Source organism: Hoplias malabaricus, chromosome 2, assembly GCF_029633855.1.
Source record: "Hoplias malabaricus isolate fHopMal1 chromosome 2, fHopMal1.hap1, whole genome shotgun sequence".
Lineage (NCBI taxonomy): Eukaryota > Metazoa > Chordata > Actinopteri > Characiformes > Erythrinidae > Hoplias > Hoplias malabaricus.
Window position 1 is genome coordinate 53,540,600 of NC_089801.1, and position 19,699 is coordinate 53,560,298.

At 38.2% G+C, this 19,699-nt stretch overlaps 1 protein-coding gene across 1 annotated transcript in view; it reads right to left on the reverse strand.

The window, feature by feature from the left end:
- Positions 1-19,699, reverse strand: part of LOC136687180 (prolactin receptor-like) — a 56,924-nt gene that overhangs the window by 3,083 nt on the left and 34,142 nt on the right. The window contains exons 3-8 of the mRNA XM_066661465.1: positions 9,270-9,399; positions 8,252-8,421; positions 5,655-5,833; positions 4,976-5,129; positions 2,776-2,866; positions 290-359 (exon numbers count right to left, since the gene is read on the reverse strand). Of these exons, the coding sequence (XP_066517562.1) occupies positions 290-359; positions 2,776-2,866; positions 4,976-5,129; positions 5,655-5,833; positions 8,252-8,421; positions 9,270-9,399 (794 nt within the window). The remainder of the gene's footprint in view (positions 1-289; positions 360-2,775; positions 2,867-4,975; positions 5,130-5,654; positions 5,834-8,251; positions 8,422-9,269; positions 9,400-19,699) is intronic.

A 19,699-nucleotide genomic window follows, 5' to 3' on the forward strand; every position in this document is an offset into this window, starting at 1 on the left:
ATATATATCATGCAATATATTTAAAGATATCCCTCAGGTGTCAATACTATGCCCCCTTTTGTTTTACCTTTGGCTCACAAATGTTTGGCTTTATCAAACATTTATCTATATATGTATTTTCATTTTTTCTGTTGCTTTTATGTTGTACTCTGCTGGGTTTACACATATGAGTTATATGTATGCAAGCAGTGCATTTTGGTCTGGTTGAGAGGGGATGATGCTAATAAGGCCACAGAGAGACAGAGTGTGTTTGTGTGGAGGTTTGTGTGGTTTGGCTGCAGGCTACTACCTTCAGAAGCATGGGATCGATTCCTCTGATGTGAGGTTTGGGGATGGGTGGCAGGAGAAAAGCTTTAATCCTGTGGAGAGGCCAGAATCAAAGGAGGTCTTTAGAGAGACTCAATCTCATACTGATGGATATACATGCAACACACACACACAAACGTCAATATATTCAGGTAAAATATACTTCATTTTTTTGGACATAGTTAGTTAAGCTTCAAAGAAATATCTATGTACAGAGCTGTAACACTGGAGAATATTTAAGGCCAGTATCATGATTGTGTAATAATTTAATCAAGTAAACCAAATTATGGATTTTAAAGATACATAATGCACACTGGACAAATACAATAGATGTGTCCAAAAGTGTTAAGACAGCTCTTGTAATAAGGGTATCCTAATACTTTAAGGCCGGTTTCTTGTTTTTATTGGGAAAGGTCTATTAAATTTACAAGATTCACATTACACCCGCTGTGACAAAACATTCATTAATAAATCTGAAACAATGAGTAAAAATGGATTATGTTTCCTGTGGTACATAGAATATCATTCATTCATTGTCTGAAATCGCTTTTCCAATACAGGGTCGTGGTGGGTCCAGAGCCTACCCGGAATCTCTGGGTACAGGGCAGGAACACACCCTGGAGGGGGCGCTAGTCCTTCACAGGGTGACACATACACTCACACATTTCACACCTACGGACACATTTTGGGTCACCAATCCACCTACCAACCTGTGAGAAAATTTTGAAGGAAAAAATACTGATATTTGTGGGTTTATTTTCCAACAAGAACTAAGAGCCCCTAGCCCTACACAAAACAGAGAAATGGGATTTACTCTAATTCTGAATGCTGTTAATAGTGGTGTGGAAAAACAAACGTGCCAACATCAGTTATATTTAATTTTATAATGTAGTAAACGTTCATAGTTTGTGTTGAATGGGTCATGATATAAATCGCACAGCATGCTTTCAACCAGAAACAACCATCCACTTGGAGGACTGCATCGGGCACTAGTGATTCACCCACGCAAACAGAAGGAGAACATGGAAAGTCCACTCAGATGGGACTTGAACCCAGGATCCAGGCGCTGGGAGGCGAACATGCTAACCACCAAGCTGACTGCAAACTTTTGGCAGAAGTCTGTGTTTGACATGCACTGTTTTTGCATGCCAAGAGTGCATTAAAGGTTTATAGGTTGATTAAGTCTGTCTGAGGGACTGTGAAATGCTTAAATCGAAGGAATAGGCTTTCTGACATTTTGGCACATAGGGATACCACATGGTCAGTGTCACATGTTCTATTACTGTATCCTGCACAATCTTATGAATTCTGAATACTTCTTTTTAATTTTTCCCCAATAAGTCTTGGGCTTCTTTCCCCTACTGTCCATTCTAGCCTGTGTAATTTGGGTGTTATACTGGATCAGTCTTTGTTCTTTGATGCACATGTTAAGCAGCTGGGGAGATCTTGTTTTATCTACTTGAGAAATATTAGTACATTGAGGTCTGTAGCTTTAAATGCAGAACTACAGATGATTATACATGCATTTATTAAACCTCGTATTGATTATTTTAATGGTCTTTTCTCTTCACTTAGTATATCTGCACGTGACTGCAGGCGGTTCAGAATGCAGCAGCAAGATTACTTACTAAATCAAACAGACAATCTCATGTTACCCCTCTGTTAATATCTTTACACTGGCTTCCTGCTGAGCATAGGGTTCAGTTTAAAATTCTTACACTTACTTACAAAACATTACATGGGCAGGCTCCTCTGTATGTGGTTGATCTGCTTCACCCGTACGTATCAACACGTTCTCTCAGGTTGAGTTATTTAAATTGACTGACTGTTCCACTTTCGCGTTTAAAGACTCGTGAAGATCGAGCATTTGAGGTTGTCTCTCCTAAGCTGTGGAACACATTGCCACCTTTTTTAAGATCAGTTGATTCTGTGGACTCTTTTAAAAAGAAACTAAAAACCTACATTTTTAACCAGGCATTTGGATAATTGGACATAACAGCAATGTTACTGGCTTTTTATTTTATTTTATTTATTTATTTGGGTGTTGTATGTCATGTAAAGCACTTTTTGGCTTCTGTCTGCGAAAAGTGCTGTAAAAATAAATTTTACTTACTTTTTTTTTATTTGTAAAGGTAATTCTTTAAATAAGTTTTGATGTTTTATGAGAAGAAAAAATAAAATCCCAGTTTTCATTTTGTTTTCAGACTGCTATCAATGCGACAGTAATGGAATTTATTACTGAAATTTGTAAGTACTTTAATTTAGATTTACATTAAGGTAAAAATACGTCTCTTGTTGCAGACTCTATGAGATTGTTCAGTGCTCTGTTTCCGTTAGAGAAAAGTGAAAGAGTTTAGAGTGGGAGTCCTGGGCCTTTTTCTGTGATTGACTTGTGTCTGACTTGAATTGATTTGAGTTGAAATGTTGAATGGATACTTGAGTGTGTGTGTGTGTGTGTGTAGCCCTGACCTCTTTCCCTGTGGAATGACCCCAAAGCCAATGATGAGCAGAGTCGTGATGACAATTCCGATCACTAGTACCAGAGCATACAACATACGATCTGAGAGAGAGAGAGAGAGAGAGAGAGTATAGTTACTATGGATACCCATACACATAATATAAAGTCCTTTCAACTGTAAAATCGGTTCTCTTGGTCACTGTAGGTATGACTGGATATTGAATACAAGTTCAGATTTAGTACAAGTGGGCAATTACAGCTAAATAGCAAAATAGAAACTCTGAAATAAGAGCTTTCCACAAATAGACCCTTTAACCTGAGTAGAGGCTACTACAGCAGAAAGTATCAGCTGAGAATTCATACGTTTAAAAGACACAGAAGACAAATTCACCACTAATACATATATCAATTAGACCTTTAAGTCCAAGGCCAATCTGTGGTTATTTCTGTCATAAAATCTGCTCTTCTTCACACTTCTTTGGCTTTGTTGTGATCTTACCCTCAAAAAAATAAAATCCCCAAAAAGTGCTATTTTATTATAACTGATTTTAAAAATCGGTAACATTCTGAATGATCTCCGATTTTTTAATAAAATAAATGTATGTTTAGCAATTAAAGTAGCATTGTGTATCTTTAATACAGTGATAGGAAACACAATAGCCCAAAAAGCTGATTCCACACACTTTAAAGGATCACTATGTCATATTTTACTTTAAAATTATAAGTGCAAATCATTGTGATATTTCACTGACATGTACTAGGGAGAATAAACTCTCTGTCATTGCTACTCTAGGCTCAGCACTGCAGAACCTGTACTGTGTAACTATAGGAGGGTAGGAAAACATCCACCCTTGCTCCCCCTTTTAATTAGTTTCAGTACATTCATTCTTTGTCTCACACCTACGGACACTTTTGAGTCACCAATCCACCTACCAACGTGTGTTTTTGGACCGCGGGAGGAAACCTACGCGGACATAGAGAGAACACACCAAACTCCTCACAGACAGTCACCCGGAGCAAGACTCCCTGGAGCTGTGTGACTGCGACACTACCTGCTGTGCCACCATGCCGCCCTAGTTTCAGTACAGTGCTGTAAACATGAATAACACTGGGGAGACCCACAGAAGAAATAACAACAACAATCTTACATAGTGTTCCTTTAAACACACACAGCTTCCTAAACTCACATTTATACAAATCAAACAAATGATACAGCAGCATAAGCAATTGACTATACAAAGAGTATTGAGAAATCAAGGAAAATGAAGCAGATGTATATATTTTTGATAGAGATATGAGAGAATCACTGGACACAAGGCAGGAACACACACTGGAGGTGGCGCCAGTCCATCACATGGCACCACACACATTCACCTATGGACATTTTTGCAAAGCCATTCCACCTTCCAATGTGTGTTTTTCGGATCATGTAGACAAACCCACACGGACACGAGGAGAACACAACTCCTCATGGAAATCCACAACCCCAGGAACCTGGAGCTGTGTGACAGAGACACTACCTTTTGTGCCGCCTGAGGTAAAAGTCTTATGTTTTTAATAAATTAAATTAATGATTGTACTTAATAATAAAAAAATCAATCATTCTCTGGAAATGTGATGAACAATGACACATCGCGGCAGGGGTTCCGATTGTCTTTGGTTCAGTTAACACTGAAGGGGTGGATAATTCCATAATTTTTCCACACGTATCATTTGTTCCACTCCACTGTGCAATCCAGATTATGTCAAATTAAAAGCACATTGAAGTTCAGCAGTGTGCAAAGAAACGTTACAAAATAATTAACCATAGCTACATAACAGACGGTACGCTTTGTTCCCAATCAAGGTTTTAATGGGCACTGCCCTGCTTTATTTAGCATGGAAATGAACTACAATAATTATGTCTGGCTTTTAAAGCTTATTTAGTATAGACTTGGATCTGTGTGTTTGTGATATATCACTGTAATTTCGAGATCTTATACTTCGAAGAACAAGTAAACCATCTCAAGATTTTCAGTATAAATGATAGTGAAGAGGATATATTTTTATGAATTATATTATGTTTTATTTATACTTACAATAATGTCAGTCCATTTCTGTTAGTGTAATTATGATTTGGATTTAACTGTATTGATACATACCTGTTTTGCAAGTATGGGGGTTTATGATGTGCGTGTGTTTTTATGTGTGTATGTGTGTGTGGGTGTGTACCTGGCAGGTGTCTAGCAGGAATAATGATGGTAAGTGGTGAACTCCATTTGCTCCAGAGGTTGTTATTTTTTGAGCGACAGCGCACCTGCACCTCATAACTCCCCACTGGCACGTTCAGCAGCTCCAGATGAGGCTCACGTAGACGCTCTTTGACCTGCAGCGGGACACAGACACACACATGCACACACACAGGGATAAACCTGTCTGTGATTTCAGTGCCATATACCTTTAAATAAAGTACCTTTAGTCCATTTGAATACTGTTCAAATCTGTATTTCAAAATACAGACAAAAGTGCAGATCAAAACTGGATTGTGTTCACACTACATTTTGAATCTTTATTCAATTTAGATTATTTTTCAATGCAATTTCTCAAGGTTTAAACTTGGAAAAAAGTATTCTTCTGGACACAGGATTGTAGGTATGTTCATGTTCAGGTTTAGGGGAAAAAAAGGGCCAATTCAAGGGTTTTAAATAAAGATTGCTTGAAGGCAGTAATGGCTCAGTCTTGTCTTCCTGACTACGGTGATGTCACAATACCATATATTATTATATAATAGTAGTTGATTAGTAGTTTCCATTCAGATTTACACAGAGAGGGATTTTATAGTAACCCATCATCATGCTCAGTACTTTTTTGCAAACAAACAGTGTGCATGCAAACAGATGTGCCTCAGTACCTTCCAGTTGTTGGGCTCATTGAGTGGTCTAAAGCGTAGTTCGTAGATGAGTGTGATCCAGCCGATCTGGACCTGTGGGGCAATGGGGTACTGCCAGGAGACCAGCACTGTGCGGCCGGACTCGTACTCACTGATGTTCATCAGAGTGTAGCTTAGATTAAAAGGTGGGTCAATCTCCACTGTGGATAGATACAAGCACAGGCTCAAAATTACAGTTCCATCATTAAAGGGTATTATATGCTTGGATAAGATTTGCTGCTTTCCCCCAATTCCCAATTACTTAGTACAAGTATTCTCCTTCAAGCATGTTAAGCTCCAATGATGCTGGTTTTGCATTTGGTTTAGGAGGTGGTTGACATGATGTCCAAGAAGGGAATGTGCTAGTTTTAACACTACTGCTGAAGTTACTGCTTCAATTTAGACAGAGAATTAAAGCAGAAATCAACCTGGAATGACACTTACACAGACAGTGAAACACTTTGTTATTGGTTTAGTATATGTTAAATATTGTATATATAGTATATATGTAGTATATATTTATTGGGGAAAGATTATGGAGAAAGTAAACTTTTCAGTGCATTTGCATATTCATTTGGGAGTGTTTCCCAATCCTTCAATGGGATTAGTTAGTTTTTTTGTGTTACCCCCTAAAGGCTGATTTATACTCCCATTATGTATATAAAAATGGACATATCCATTTCAAACGTTATGACTGTCAATACCCACATACTACTATGTGTTTTTTAATACATTCATTAGAGGGCTGTTTAGTGTGAAACGTTTTGATGACAACAACGAATGTGGAGGAGGTGCTGATAATGTAATACTACTCACTAGGAAAAAAGTAGAAAGAGGCAGGGGTGTAAATGACGTTGGTCTGTGAGGCCTTTGAATACTTTGAAATGTGGATGGAAAAATATTTTCATTTATTTTACTAATGGTCATGTTTCGCTTGAGCTATTTGCTGTGCTGCCCACACGGTCTCCAGTGGTACTGTTCCATCCATATCCGTAAGCTTTCAAAGAATGTGCACAAATAAGGATGAAATTTATATAGAATACAAACAGAAGGCGTGGTGCGTATGCATACCCATATTGAACACTGCGCATAAATGAGTCTTAAGTCAGACTGAGTTAAAACAAACAGGTCTGATTGTGCTCCCCATATTATGCAATAGGGGAAGTGCACTATCCTGTGATCTGCATATTTCCAATCACAGTGCCAGACTTGTTCTCATGTTAGAGCCCAAAGGACAAGAGCATAGAAATACGAGAACCAAGTAAAAATGGTGAAAACAACATTAAAAAAAAAAAAAAAAAAACCACAAAAGCTTCTCTGACTTGCGACTGTTCACTTGGGGCAAGCTGCAGGTGGCTCCTATTCATTTAAAGACAGTCACTCAAACCGGTCATTCTGAACAGGGCTGTTTAGGCAGGGTGAATATGGTGCTGTGGTGTTTGACCCTGGTGGCATTTAATTCAAAAAGATTATTTAAAATAATATGAAAGAGACAAAAATGAAAGCAATCGTAATTATGCCACATAGAGCAATACTGCACACAGAGCAAATTAAAAATGGGTAATAACTAAGTGGGTGGCACGGTGGCGCCGCAATATAGTGTCGCTGTGACATAGCTCTTGGGTTCTGGCATTGTGGGTTCGAGGCCTGCTCAGGTGACTGTCTGTGAGGAGTTTGGTGTGTTCTCCCCATGTCTGCGTAGGTAGGGCCGCTGCAACAACCGTAATATAGTAATACTGTACTATTGATCAGCCTACCGCTATGAATGGCAAGCAACTTTCACCACTGCGATGTATACATGTTTTCCTTTTTTTTTTTTTGCATGGTCTTTCTTTTTTAGACTTCAGTGCATGTATAAAGAATTTAAAATTTTAAAAATGGTTAAAAGTGTTTTAACCAAGTGTTTCAAACAGTTCGCATCAGAACTGCTGATGAATGGCTGAGTCCCAATCTATTTATAAAAATGGACATTATGGCAGCAGACCTAGTTACAAAACTAAATGCAACTTTGCAGTTTTGGACCATTTCAGCTTTCAACCAAATGAAATGGGAGAACAAGGCAATTTGGACGATGCAATTATGTTAAATGTTAAATCTGTGCCAGAAAAGTCACTGTGAAATGGGGAAAAGCAAATTTAATCTCACGTAGCTACTAAGCAAATCATGGAGCAGTCTCAAAAAGGAACAGTCCAGGCCAGGTCCAGGTGACAGTTAGGTGTGCAGCACTATAATCAGAATAAATTACATAATTTGGGGTGGTAATCTTGCATATCGCAATGTTGAACCCCGTTAAAACACAGCAGGACATTCTGCTGCCCTATGAATGGGTTTCCTCCAGGTTCCTCCAAAAACACATTGCTAGGTGGATTGGCGACTCAAAAGTGTCTATACGTATACGTGTGATAGTGTCCGTCGCCCTCTAAAGGACTAGCGCCCCCTCCAGGGTGTGTTCCCCCTTTGCGCCCAGTGATTCCTGGTAGGATGTGAACCCACCGCGACCGTAAATCAGATAAGAGGTTACAGACAATATATGAATGAATGAATAATGTATCTGTGTGTGTGAGTGTGTGTTGTTTTACCAATATCAGCCACATCTAGGCAGTGCTCCTCAGACGTGAAGGATCCTCTGCGTCCATGTGCTGTTACGTTCATGCAGTAAACCTCCCAGATCAGCGTGTGCTTAGTGTCAAAGTAGCAGCTACTGGGCCCACCGCTCACATAGTCCGGACACTCTTTTGGAGGCCCTTTACTACAATACACAACAATATTTGGCATCAATATATAAAAATAAATAGTTAAATGAATATATATGAGAAATACATTTAAAAAACTCTCCCTGAAACCTGTATTCAGCAATTTAAGAGTCATCAAAACTACATTACAAAAAAAGAATCACTTTATGAATTCATTACATTTCTTAAATGTGGTCTCCACTGAACACACAGGAACACTTTGTAGTCTGTAGTTGACCTTGTTTTTTTTTTATTGATCAGGACCACAAAAAGACACAACAGAGCAGGTACTGGGAGATGGGAGATGCAGTGACAGATGTGGTGGTGGTGTGTTAGTTTGTGTTGTGCTGGTATGAGTGGATCAAGCACAGCAGTGTGTAAAACAAATATAAGCAGAGCGGCAGTCTGTAATTACAGAACTACAAAGTACTTATGCATGGTCCGCGGAGCACAGAGAATGGACAGTAAGAGTAGGAACAAAGAGGTGGTGTTAATCCTATGGGCGATTGGTGCAGATTTTCGTTCGTTCATTCATTCGTTTATTCTTTTATTAATTAATTCCCTAATAATATCTCACCAGCATTTTGCTGTTATCAGTCAAATCATTTGGTGCATAAAAATAAACAGATCAAAAGTACAGCAAAACTAAAAAACATTTTTGGTTTCTTTTGTAATTCAAAACTTCAAACTGTGCAAACATTTCCCCACAATTTGTAGACATCTCCTTTAAGGTTTAACTGGCTCAATTGCAAGATTAGTGTGCTTTTACACTTATTTTCAATCGACTGGAAAGCATCCAGCCCTGCTGCATTAGTCATATTAACTTGATCAGTGACCTTGGTTTAAATGTCACGCCATATCTTACCCAATGGTGTACATCAGGCTGTAGGTGACGTTGTCATCGCCCTGGGAACCGTTGTCCAGGGGATGCCACCAGCAAGTAAAGGTCTCCATGCTCGGAGAGCGGCAGTAATGGATGTATGGCTTAGTGGCATCTGCAAAAATAATGAAGAAAATCAGTCTTATAAGTATTATAAATAATCAGTCTTAAAAGGTGTAGGCCAGTGCTTAACAACCTTATTTTCATTGGAGCCCACCCCACTACAAGCATCTAAGAAAATGTGCAAATCTTTATTAGTAAAAACGAATATGAATTATAGGTTTTATCCTTTTCCCTTGGTTTCCTTCTATAGTTATTTCCTTTTTATTTAGGACCTTTCTCTCTTTTAAAGGCAACTAAACATTTAGCTAAAAAATCAAAAATTAGATAGACTATATATATTTTCTAACAACCTAAAATAGTAGACCTGTTCACACACATCCTTCACACTTACAAATGATGGTTCCACAAGGGTTATTTAGTGGGGTTATCGCACCTCTCCAGACATATAACTAACAATGCGTTGCTTTTACACAAACTGCAATGACTGTGACACTACAGAGACTGCAGACATCAGTACATTCACCGCCAGAGATTTCCTCAGACATTTATTTGGATGTCACATAATGATAACAAAAAATATATTTCTGAAAAGAAAAAAATAAATGTCAAAAATGTCAGTTTCTGCAGCGCCTAGCCAAGATTAGCACTGACAGAGGCTCTATTCTCCATATTACAGTTCAGTGAAGCATCACAATATTTTTGAAGCTGAAATTTTAAGGTAAAAAATATTACATAGAGTTCTTGTTTACATAGAGGTCTTGTTTACATTACATAGAGGTCTTGTCTTCATAGTTGTAAAGTAGGCCTATTGTTTCAGCTATTTTTGCTATTTTGAGCCATCTCTTTTTTAAATACGTTTTTAGTTTTTCTGACTTTTGCCTGATACTTGGTTTTGTTTTTTTGATTTGCCTTTTGGGCTTGTTCATCTCCCTGTACTGACCTTCAGGTTTTAAAATATTTCAGGTTTTGACCTCTCTTCAAGCACTGTGTTAATTTACACTATAAACTGTTAAACCTGCAACTGTTTCTCAACCTCGGTTTGGAGTGATTAATGACACCTACTATATGAATGAATAGTAGTCACTGCTGACTCTAACTAAACAGTACAAATCATTTTGTTAATTCATAACGTTTCTAATAACTGAAACAAGTGATTACTTATGGTCTCATGCAACAGGTAAAATAAAAAGTCTGCCTTTCTTAATACTTGGTACACCCTGGAGGGGGCGCCAGTCCTTCACAGGGCAACACAGACACACACACACACACACACATTCACACCTACGGACACTTTTGAGTTGCCAATCCACCTGCATCGAGGAAACCCACGCGGACACGGGGAGAACACACCAACTCCTCACAGACAGTCACCCGGAACGGGAATCGAACCCACAACCTCCAGGTCCCTGGAGCTGTGTGACTGCGACACTACCTGCTGCGCAGCCCCATAAAGTATAATAATTAACTGAAATTTAACAAACGGGGCAGTTTCAGTTAATGCACATAATTTAACATGCACATGCAGACCATGTGGACATAAGCTTTGGCACTGCAGTGCCATATGTGTAATATATGCACGATTTTGGAACCCAGGTGGGGAACCACAGGTATTGACTGTATAAAAAGGCAGTTTGAAACAATTTATAGGCTCTGGCAAGTTTTTTTGCATTTTTTTTTTTGTTGTGCTGCCAATGATCTCCAACCTGTCCAAAGGCTGAAAATATATGATGATTTAATTCTTTAGGATCTGATTTTAGTTTGGTGACATAATTTATTGAATAATTTCCGATTAACATTTTCAGTCTACAATTAACCACGTTTTAAATGGCATGAGAGTATGTAAATAAATAACAATTAAAGATGATAAAATATGCAGCCCCTCTCAAAAAAAAGGCAAAATATTATGCTTTAATTAGTATTGGTTTAAAATACTGCAGACAGGCTTGAAATATTCCTACTGTTCCCACTACTGAAAAATTAAGAGAACACTAAAGGTTTGGTCTGGATTCAATTGCTGTAGAGAATAACTGCTCACACATTATTCATAAATTGAATGTTTTAAACTCAGACACCAGTAACACTGAGTGGAAAACCACTCTCTTCTTTCTGTAAAAAGATGTCTGGGACTCCAGAGTGCTGCAGGAGTCTCAGTCTCAAAGGAAGTCCTAGGCCTGTGGCACTGTGCAACTGAGATAAATTCAGTGAAAGGATGGAATTATAGACGAGTTCAAATTGGGGTGTAAATTCAGGGAAAAAATGGCTGAAAGGCTTCAACGTTTACAAAAATTAAAGTGAAAAGCTAATTCATATTAAGTCAGTTTATTTTGTGTAGGTGTTGTTAATTTCATGTTTAACGTTTATCCCTTTTGTCCAGGGCAGGACAGTAAATACATGTATTGGTATTACAAATACTTAAACAAAAAATGTTGTGACTTATCTTTAATACAGATTATTATAGGACTTAAGAAGAGGGCTTGTTCTCTAACTGGGTTTGACCCACAATTAATACTACTACATATTTATATTCTTCTTGTGGAAAAGTTGTTTTCCTGTTCAATCAAAAAGCAACACCCCTGACAAGGACCACTCAGTGTTCCTTAATAAACTTAATGACACCATACAAACCACATTATGTGGGTTTCTTCAGCACATTGGGTCAGACCTGTTTTATCAATCTGTTGCTTTTGGCATGTGGGCTAATGCTAACAACAATGTTAATCTGTTCTGGAGACTATGAATTCTTGGAAGAAATGAAGGAGCAGTTCAGAAAACGAGTTTTAACCTCATTGTGTAGCCATGTGCAGAACAAACAAACCACACGAGTGACAGAAATATCATCACTTATTGAAAATAATAGCAAAGCAAAATCCAATATTAATGCTCTTAAAAGTCTGCTATGCCCAGCTTTCAAATCGGAGGAACAGCAACAATACAAAGTGGTAACTGCATTACTGCCTTAAACTTGAAAAATGTTAGTAATGTCAAAATTAAAGTGTTTTTTTTATTTTGGAAAAACTTTTCTAGACATCTTTTGGTTCATTATATATGGACAGGAGATTAGAAGGAATGACTAAGCCAGTTGTTTGGTGATGGGGACAATTATGAGGCCGACAGTGGCCACAGTGATAACAGTGAGCAGGACATTTGGGTAACACGCACACACTTTTCAGGAAATCTTTTAGAGGCTTCATTACCTCAGAGAATCAGGAACTCAGTTTTATGTATCATCCAAAATGATGCCGCCTTTTGTATAGTACATTGTCCCTGTCACTGCACTAAGGCATTTCAAGCAGACCACAGGGGGTGGGTGGTATAATGGTAATCATAAAAGAAATGAAAAAAACCTCAAACTAAGTGAGGCATTTGAAAATTTGAAAATGATGTGTCCAGTTTCTGTCCTGTGGCTGTTTGGTGAGTACATGGCAATTTTGTGCATTTAAGAGAGCCACAAGTAGGAGGCGATGTAGGAGCTCGCTGACTAGTGATGTCACACTGTGAAAATGGGTGAGGAAAAAAAACACAAACCCTGTAGCCCACTGTAGTTGTGAGTTTAGCACAGATTTTGGGTTATATCCCAAGTGTTCCTTGGATGTCTACAATTCCATTTGATAAATGGAAAATAATCTCACAAATAAATTGGATGGTTGTTTATATGACACCGTTCATTTTTATTTCAGACATTCTTGCCAAATTGTGCATGGAATTTCAAGAAAAGGCTAATCTGGACTGAATTTGATTCTCCTTGCTTTGCCTAAAAATAATCTAGACATAAAAGAGTCTATAAACAGCTATGAAGTCTTCATCACACGATTCTCAAATCATGTGTGACGGGGTTAAATCATCTTCAAGGGTGGGCTTTAGCTGTGTCTCAGGATGTATTCTATTATTTGTGTTCCTAAAGGGCCATTAGATGAAATAAGCCAGTCCTAAAAGATCCCAAGGAGAGCTTCAGTTAGTCTGGATATCAATATTTCAGCGATATTACAGTGAGTAATGCACTTTTTCCTGGAAGATTGTGCTTGGTTTTAATATTTAGTAACTTTTATTATTAATTAATAAATTAGTCTGCACCAAGTCTACACATAACATGTATTATTACATCAAATTTTATTTCTCATATAATTTTCAGAAAAACACACACACACACAAACAGACACACACACACACACACACACACTCCATAAAAAATCACAATTCACTGGATGCTCTGTAGCTGCTGCTCAATGGAAAACATCAGCTAGAGGGGTGTAAGGCTTCCAGCCAGCACTAGTACTGTGTTCGGTAGAGTGATGGATCACATCATATGTCACTGGGATGAGCTGAAGTGGCTTCTGTTATCCAGAAGTAATCATTATGGATCAGCACCTCCCTAATGCTGTCATGGAGAAATGCCATCAAAAGTTCTAAAACCTAATCTAAAGCCTTCCTAACATTGCAACTAATTCCATTAATTTCAGGTAAACCGGATTCTCAGGTGTCCACAAAATCTGGGCCATATATTTCCCTGCATAATTAAAAAAAAAACACAAGATGTTAAAATGCTGTTAAAATTGTATGAACAAACTATAAAGCTGCTGCAGTATTTTTGGAAATATAAACATGTTACATTGCCTTCCATTGTTTTAGCAACTCCTTTACAGTTACTACACTGGAGATACAAGGTTATGTTCCAGCAATGACAGTAATTTATGTTTTGCTGGTTACCTGATCAACCACAGTGGAGACCTTATACTGCTCAGTATCTAGTCCTGCACTTGTATGACCATTAGTATGCCGGGCAACCAGCAAGACCCTGCTAAACCAGCAACAGACCTTCATAAACTAAGGTACAGGGTGGGCCATTTATATGAATACACCTTAATAGCATGGGAATGGTTGGTGATATTAATTTCCTGTTTGTGGCACATTAGTAAAAGGGGGGGGGGGCTTTTCAAGGTCTGTGGTAACCATGGTGGCCATTTTGAAGTCGGCCATTTTGGATCCAACTTTTGTTTTTTCAATGGGAAGAGGGTCATGTGACACATAAAACTTATTGGGAATTTCACAAGAAAAACAATGGTGTGTTTGGTTTTAACTGTAACTTTATTCTTTCATGAGTTATTTACAAGTTTCTGACCACTTATAAAATATTTTCAAAGTGCTGCCCATTGTGTTGGATTGTCAGTGCAACCCTCTTCTCCCACGCTTCACACACTGATAGCAACACCGCAGGGGAAATGCTAGCACAGGCTTCCAGTATCCGTAGTTTCAGGTGCTGCACATCACAGCATAGACAATTGCCTTCAGATGACCCCAAAGAAAAAAAGTTTAAGGGGGTCAGATCGGGAGACCTTGGGGGCCATTCCACTGGCACACGACGTCCAATCCAATTCCAGGAAACTTCATCTAGGAATGCTTGGACCTGACACCCATAATGTGATGGTGCACCATCTTGCTGGAAAAACTCAGGGAACGTGCCAACTTCAGTGCATAAATTGGGAAACACATCATCATGTAGCAATTTCGCATATCCAGTGGCCTTGAGGTTTCCATTGACGAAGAATGGCCCCTCTATCTTTGTACCCCATATACCCCACCATACCATCAAGATGTGCAGTACCTGAAACTACGGATAGTGGAAGCCTGTGCTAGCATTTCTCCTGCAGTGTTGCTATCAGTTTGTGAAGAGTGAGAGAAGAGGGTTGCTTGACAATCCAACACAATGGGCAGCACACACAAGCACAGTATTGTTTTTCTTGTGAAATTCCCAATAAGTTTGATGTGTCACATGACCCTCTTCCCATTGAAAAAAACAAAAGTTGGATCCAAAAGTGTCAACTTCACAATGGTGAACCCATGGTCACCACCCATCTTGAAATGTTTCCCGCCCTTCCATATACTAATGTGCCACAAACAGGAAGTTAATATCACCAACCATTCCCATTTTATTAAGGTGTATCCATATAAAAGGCCCACCCTGTAGAACATGATGGAATCCTACTCTTTTTTCAGAAGACACTATCCAAAATTATAAATATAACATGCATTTCTGCATTAAAACTTTATGAAAAGGCATAAGAGGCTGTAAAAGTGAAGGTCAGACTATTGTCTAATTATGCACACAGCATTCTTACACAAAGAATGCTAAACATTTATTATCTTTATCCACTGTTGAGAATATGATACATTTTAGAGAAAGAGAAAAAAACTTCTCTGACTCCATTTTTACCAGGGAACATTGCGAATGTGTGGGTCTACGAGGGCTTTTGAGTTTGAGCAGAAAAATGCACTCACAAATACACTTTTTGCCCAAGGATCAGATTTGTGTTCACATGTTTAAGAGTTAATAACAAATGGCGATAATGTGAAGGAAATGTAATTATTTCAATTGATATTTCATTATTACTGTTGCAAATGAGAGATATTAGCAAAATTTCCAGAAACCGGAGCACCTGGAGGAAACCCATGCTGACACAGGGAGAACACACCAAACTCTTCACAGACTGCCATCCGGAACGGGGCTCGAACCTACAACCTCCAGGTCCCTGGAGCTGTGTGACTGCGACTCTACCTGCTGCGCCACCATGCTGCCCCACAGAAAAACATTTCCCCTCAATTCTTATTTTGGACTACTATATGTTTATTCATGTGTATTTATGCTTACGTAAAATATCACTAAACCTAAGTAGAATAAAGGGACTTGTAGCCAAACTATTAGAATGTATCCTGATAAACATAAGGGGGAAAAATGAAGTATTACTACTACCACTACTACACACAAACACACACACACACACACACACACAAAGCCAGTGGCAAGGGACAGTACAGACACATAGTTAGAGTCTCATGACTGGCAATCCAGAAACCATAGGAAATTGAATTGGACCCAATATCAAACAGAGAGAGACCTCGTGAGAGGGATTACATCTCCAGCAGCAACACACTGGAGGCACAAACAAACAGCTGCACTTTAACCCTTTAATCTCCACTGCAATCTGATTCTGAGTCTGGGTCTTTTTTTTTAAGATGCTCAGATAATACGTGTATATTATAAGTTTATATCTGATTTAAGAATCATAGAGAGGGACTCAATGTGGATACAATGTTTACATAAACGGAATGGTCGCGTTAATAAATTACAGATCAATTGTTACTATGCTGATGTTTGATTATGAAGTGTAATTATTAAAGTAATTGCAAATATCCCTCAACAACAACAACCACAATAATAATAATAATAATAATAATGATAATAATAATAATAACAATAAAAATAATAAAGTGCATCTAACAGAGTAGACACTGAGTGGACTCATCTGTTGCTGCACAGTTTGTGTTGGTCGTCCTCTAGGTCTTCATCAGTGGACACAGGAGGCTGTCAGCTTGATATTTTTGGTCGATGCACTATTCTCATTCCTGCAGTGACACCGAGGGTTTAAAATCTCCAGCAGCAATGCTTCAGTGACCAGTGCTACACACTAACACCCCACCACCACATCAGTGTCACTACAGCACTGAGAATGATCCCCCACCCAAATCATCCCTGCTCTGTGGTGATCCTGAGTGGGTCCTAACCACTGAAGAGCAGGGTGAAATGGGGATAAGAAAGTATGCAGGGGAACAGGTGGACTACTGTCTGTAATTGTAGAACTCATGCCAAAAGGGAAGGGAGGACATTTCTTTCTCTCATTCTACCTTATTCTCTTCCACATTGCTCACTATGTAATGAAGTATATAGTGAATAGGGTACTGATTGATTTTAAGCACAACCCTTTACAGATTATTGGAGCAGTGGGAGCCGTGTAGAGAGCAGCTAGCGATCTGGTCAGTATGGCTACTGTAAACTTCACAATACTCTTTATTCTGGATCTGCAGATTCAGTGTGGATACTTTATTTTATTTTCTATTTTGACAGTATGCGGCACGGTGTCGCAGCAGGTAGTGTCGCAGTCACACAGCTCCAGGGAGGTTGTATGTTAAAGTTCTAGGTGACTGTCTGTGAGGAGTTGGGTGTGTTCTCCTTGTGTCTGCATAGGTTTCCTCCGGGTGCTCCGGTTTCTTCCCATGGTCCTTACGCTTAGTGATTCCGGGTAGGCGCCAGACCCACCGCGACCCTGAATTGGATAAGTGATTACAAATAATAAATGAATGAATGTATCACTTTTTTTTTCTTGTTTTCTGTTTTATACTGTACAATTTAATTAATTATTAATATGTAATAATTAATTATATTAATTAATAGTACCTATCTGTGCTATCGGTTCTAGACCTCAGGAATGTTCTAATGCATTGACATTTTTCAGTTCAATAATGTCTTTTGTTATACTGCACTAATATATATTATGTTTTATCTTTTATACTTTAATTCTAATTTTAATTACTCTTAAAATATTTGAATGATGTTTTAAAATTTTTATTCTTCTACTGTAATATTTCTGTACTGTTTTGTAAAGCACTGCATTGCCATTGTGTCTATAAATAAAATTGCCTTGAACTTGCCTTGACTTGCCATGAGTAATAATAAAGCTGGTCTCTCGTCAAAATATTTTTGAGGGCGACTGATTTGTTCAGTCACTGTAGGCAAAGTAACTTTATTAAAAAATCGGTTGGTAATGAACTCCTGGATATAGCAATCCACAAATTCTGTACAGTATGTAGATAAAAAGAAAGCTTTATGTTTTACGTTTTGTGAATCTAATGGTGGTAATTCCACAAGAGGTGACCATAAAAATAAAACTCTGCAGTGTTAGACAACAATGTCAAGTTAGTTTCCTGATTAATTTGTTCAATGCAATGTGCCAGCTGTAATGTGATGTTTAACTCTTAATTTACCCAATGAACAAGCTGTGAACCATTAGCACCCCTCCCACCTCCGAGAGGTTTGGCAGGGTTCACGACTGGTGAAACTACAAAGTGCTCTTGTGTGGTCAGTGGAACTGACAAAATGTTCAGTGAGTAGGTGTTCCTGTACAAGGTAGGTGTTCCTAATTCCGTGATCGTTAAGTGTAGAGTATGAAGTTGAATTTTGTGTTGCTGTGGTGAACTGTACTACAGTAACATCCTTTTTTTTTATTGTGCATGAGTGTAAGTAAGCACGTGATGTGAGCGCGCATGTGTGTGGGTGTATGTGAAAAAGAGAGGGTATAATTGAGCCACTGTTTGTATAAAGACAAGTGGGTCTGGTGGAAGATTGTCTGAAAGAGATTACACACATTCTGTATATTCTCAACACAGAGGATAATGTCCTGACCCTGGACACCTTCACAACACTTACACACACACAGCCTGTGTAAAGAAAACAAGACACAAATTGGGACACACTGGAGCAGCTGCACATTAGTTGAATAGTTGAACTACAACTAATATCAAATATTGTCCAGAGGGGTAAAATGATCCCCTGCAGTAGAACAGTGAAATTACTTCCTTTGGACAGAGAGTGGACCATTATTGTGATATTTATTCAATCAGAACTAATCATCCAACATCAATACAAGTTCTCACTAAAGTTTTCATGTTAGAAAACAATCAAATCTTCAGAGAAATCAATATTACATAGAAAAAATGTTACTGTGGCTAAGGGTGGCAAACTGCCTATTCATATGCTTGATTTTTGAAAGAAATGTTTAATGAGCAGTTGTCCACAGATGTCTATATTTCTTTTCCTATAGCTCTATAATAACAACAAAAAAAAACCTACTCAAATAAAAAGCATGAATATAAGCAGAATTGCTATTGCAGGGTAGCTGTATGATTAAGCACTGGGTCACATAATACATTATAGTAATTTTTCATTTGCATTCTGCATTGACAGGTATGTTGAAGCTTCTCTGTAATTTTCTGTTAAATATATTTTCTGCTCTGCTTCCTCATGCAATGAAATAAGTAATTCTTTAGTAGAAAGTAATGAAAAAAGGGATCTCTGATTTTTGCCAGTGCTGTTGGAATCACGTGTTGTCATGAAATTTCATGCTTTTAAAGAGTGTACTGTCAGTGTTGAAACATGAAATGTGTAAATGGATAAAACTGGGGCATTAAAGTATGTGCTGTAATCAATGTACAGACGCTCTGCTATTTAGGATACCACCTTACTCTATATTTGCTTCAGTAAATTATTAGAACTATAATTCTACACAAGATAAGATGCAAAATATCCTTTGCCAGTTCAGTCACACAAAGGCCCAGCTCAGCACAGCAACTACAATATTTCCACTATTATACATCATTCAACATTTAAGTAGCCCAGCCCTGAGTACCCAAAACACCCACTAGATAGATAGATAGATAGATAGATAGATAGATAGATAGATAGATAGATAGATAGATAGATAAATAGATAGATACTTTATTGATCCCCAGGGGAAATTCAAGAA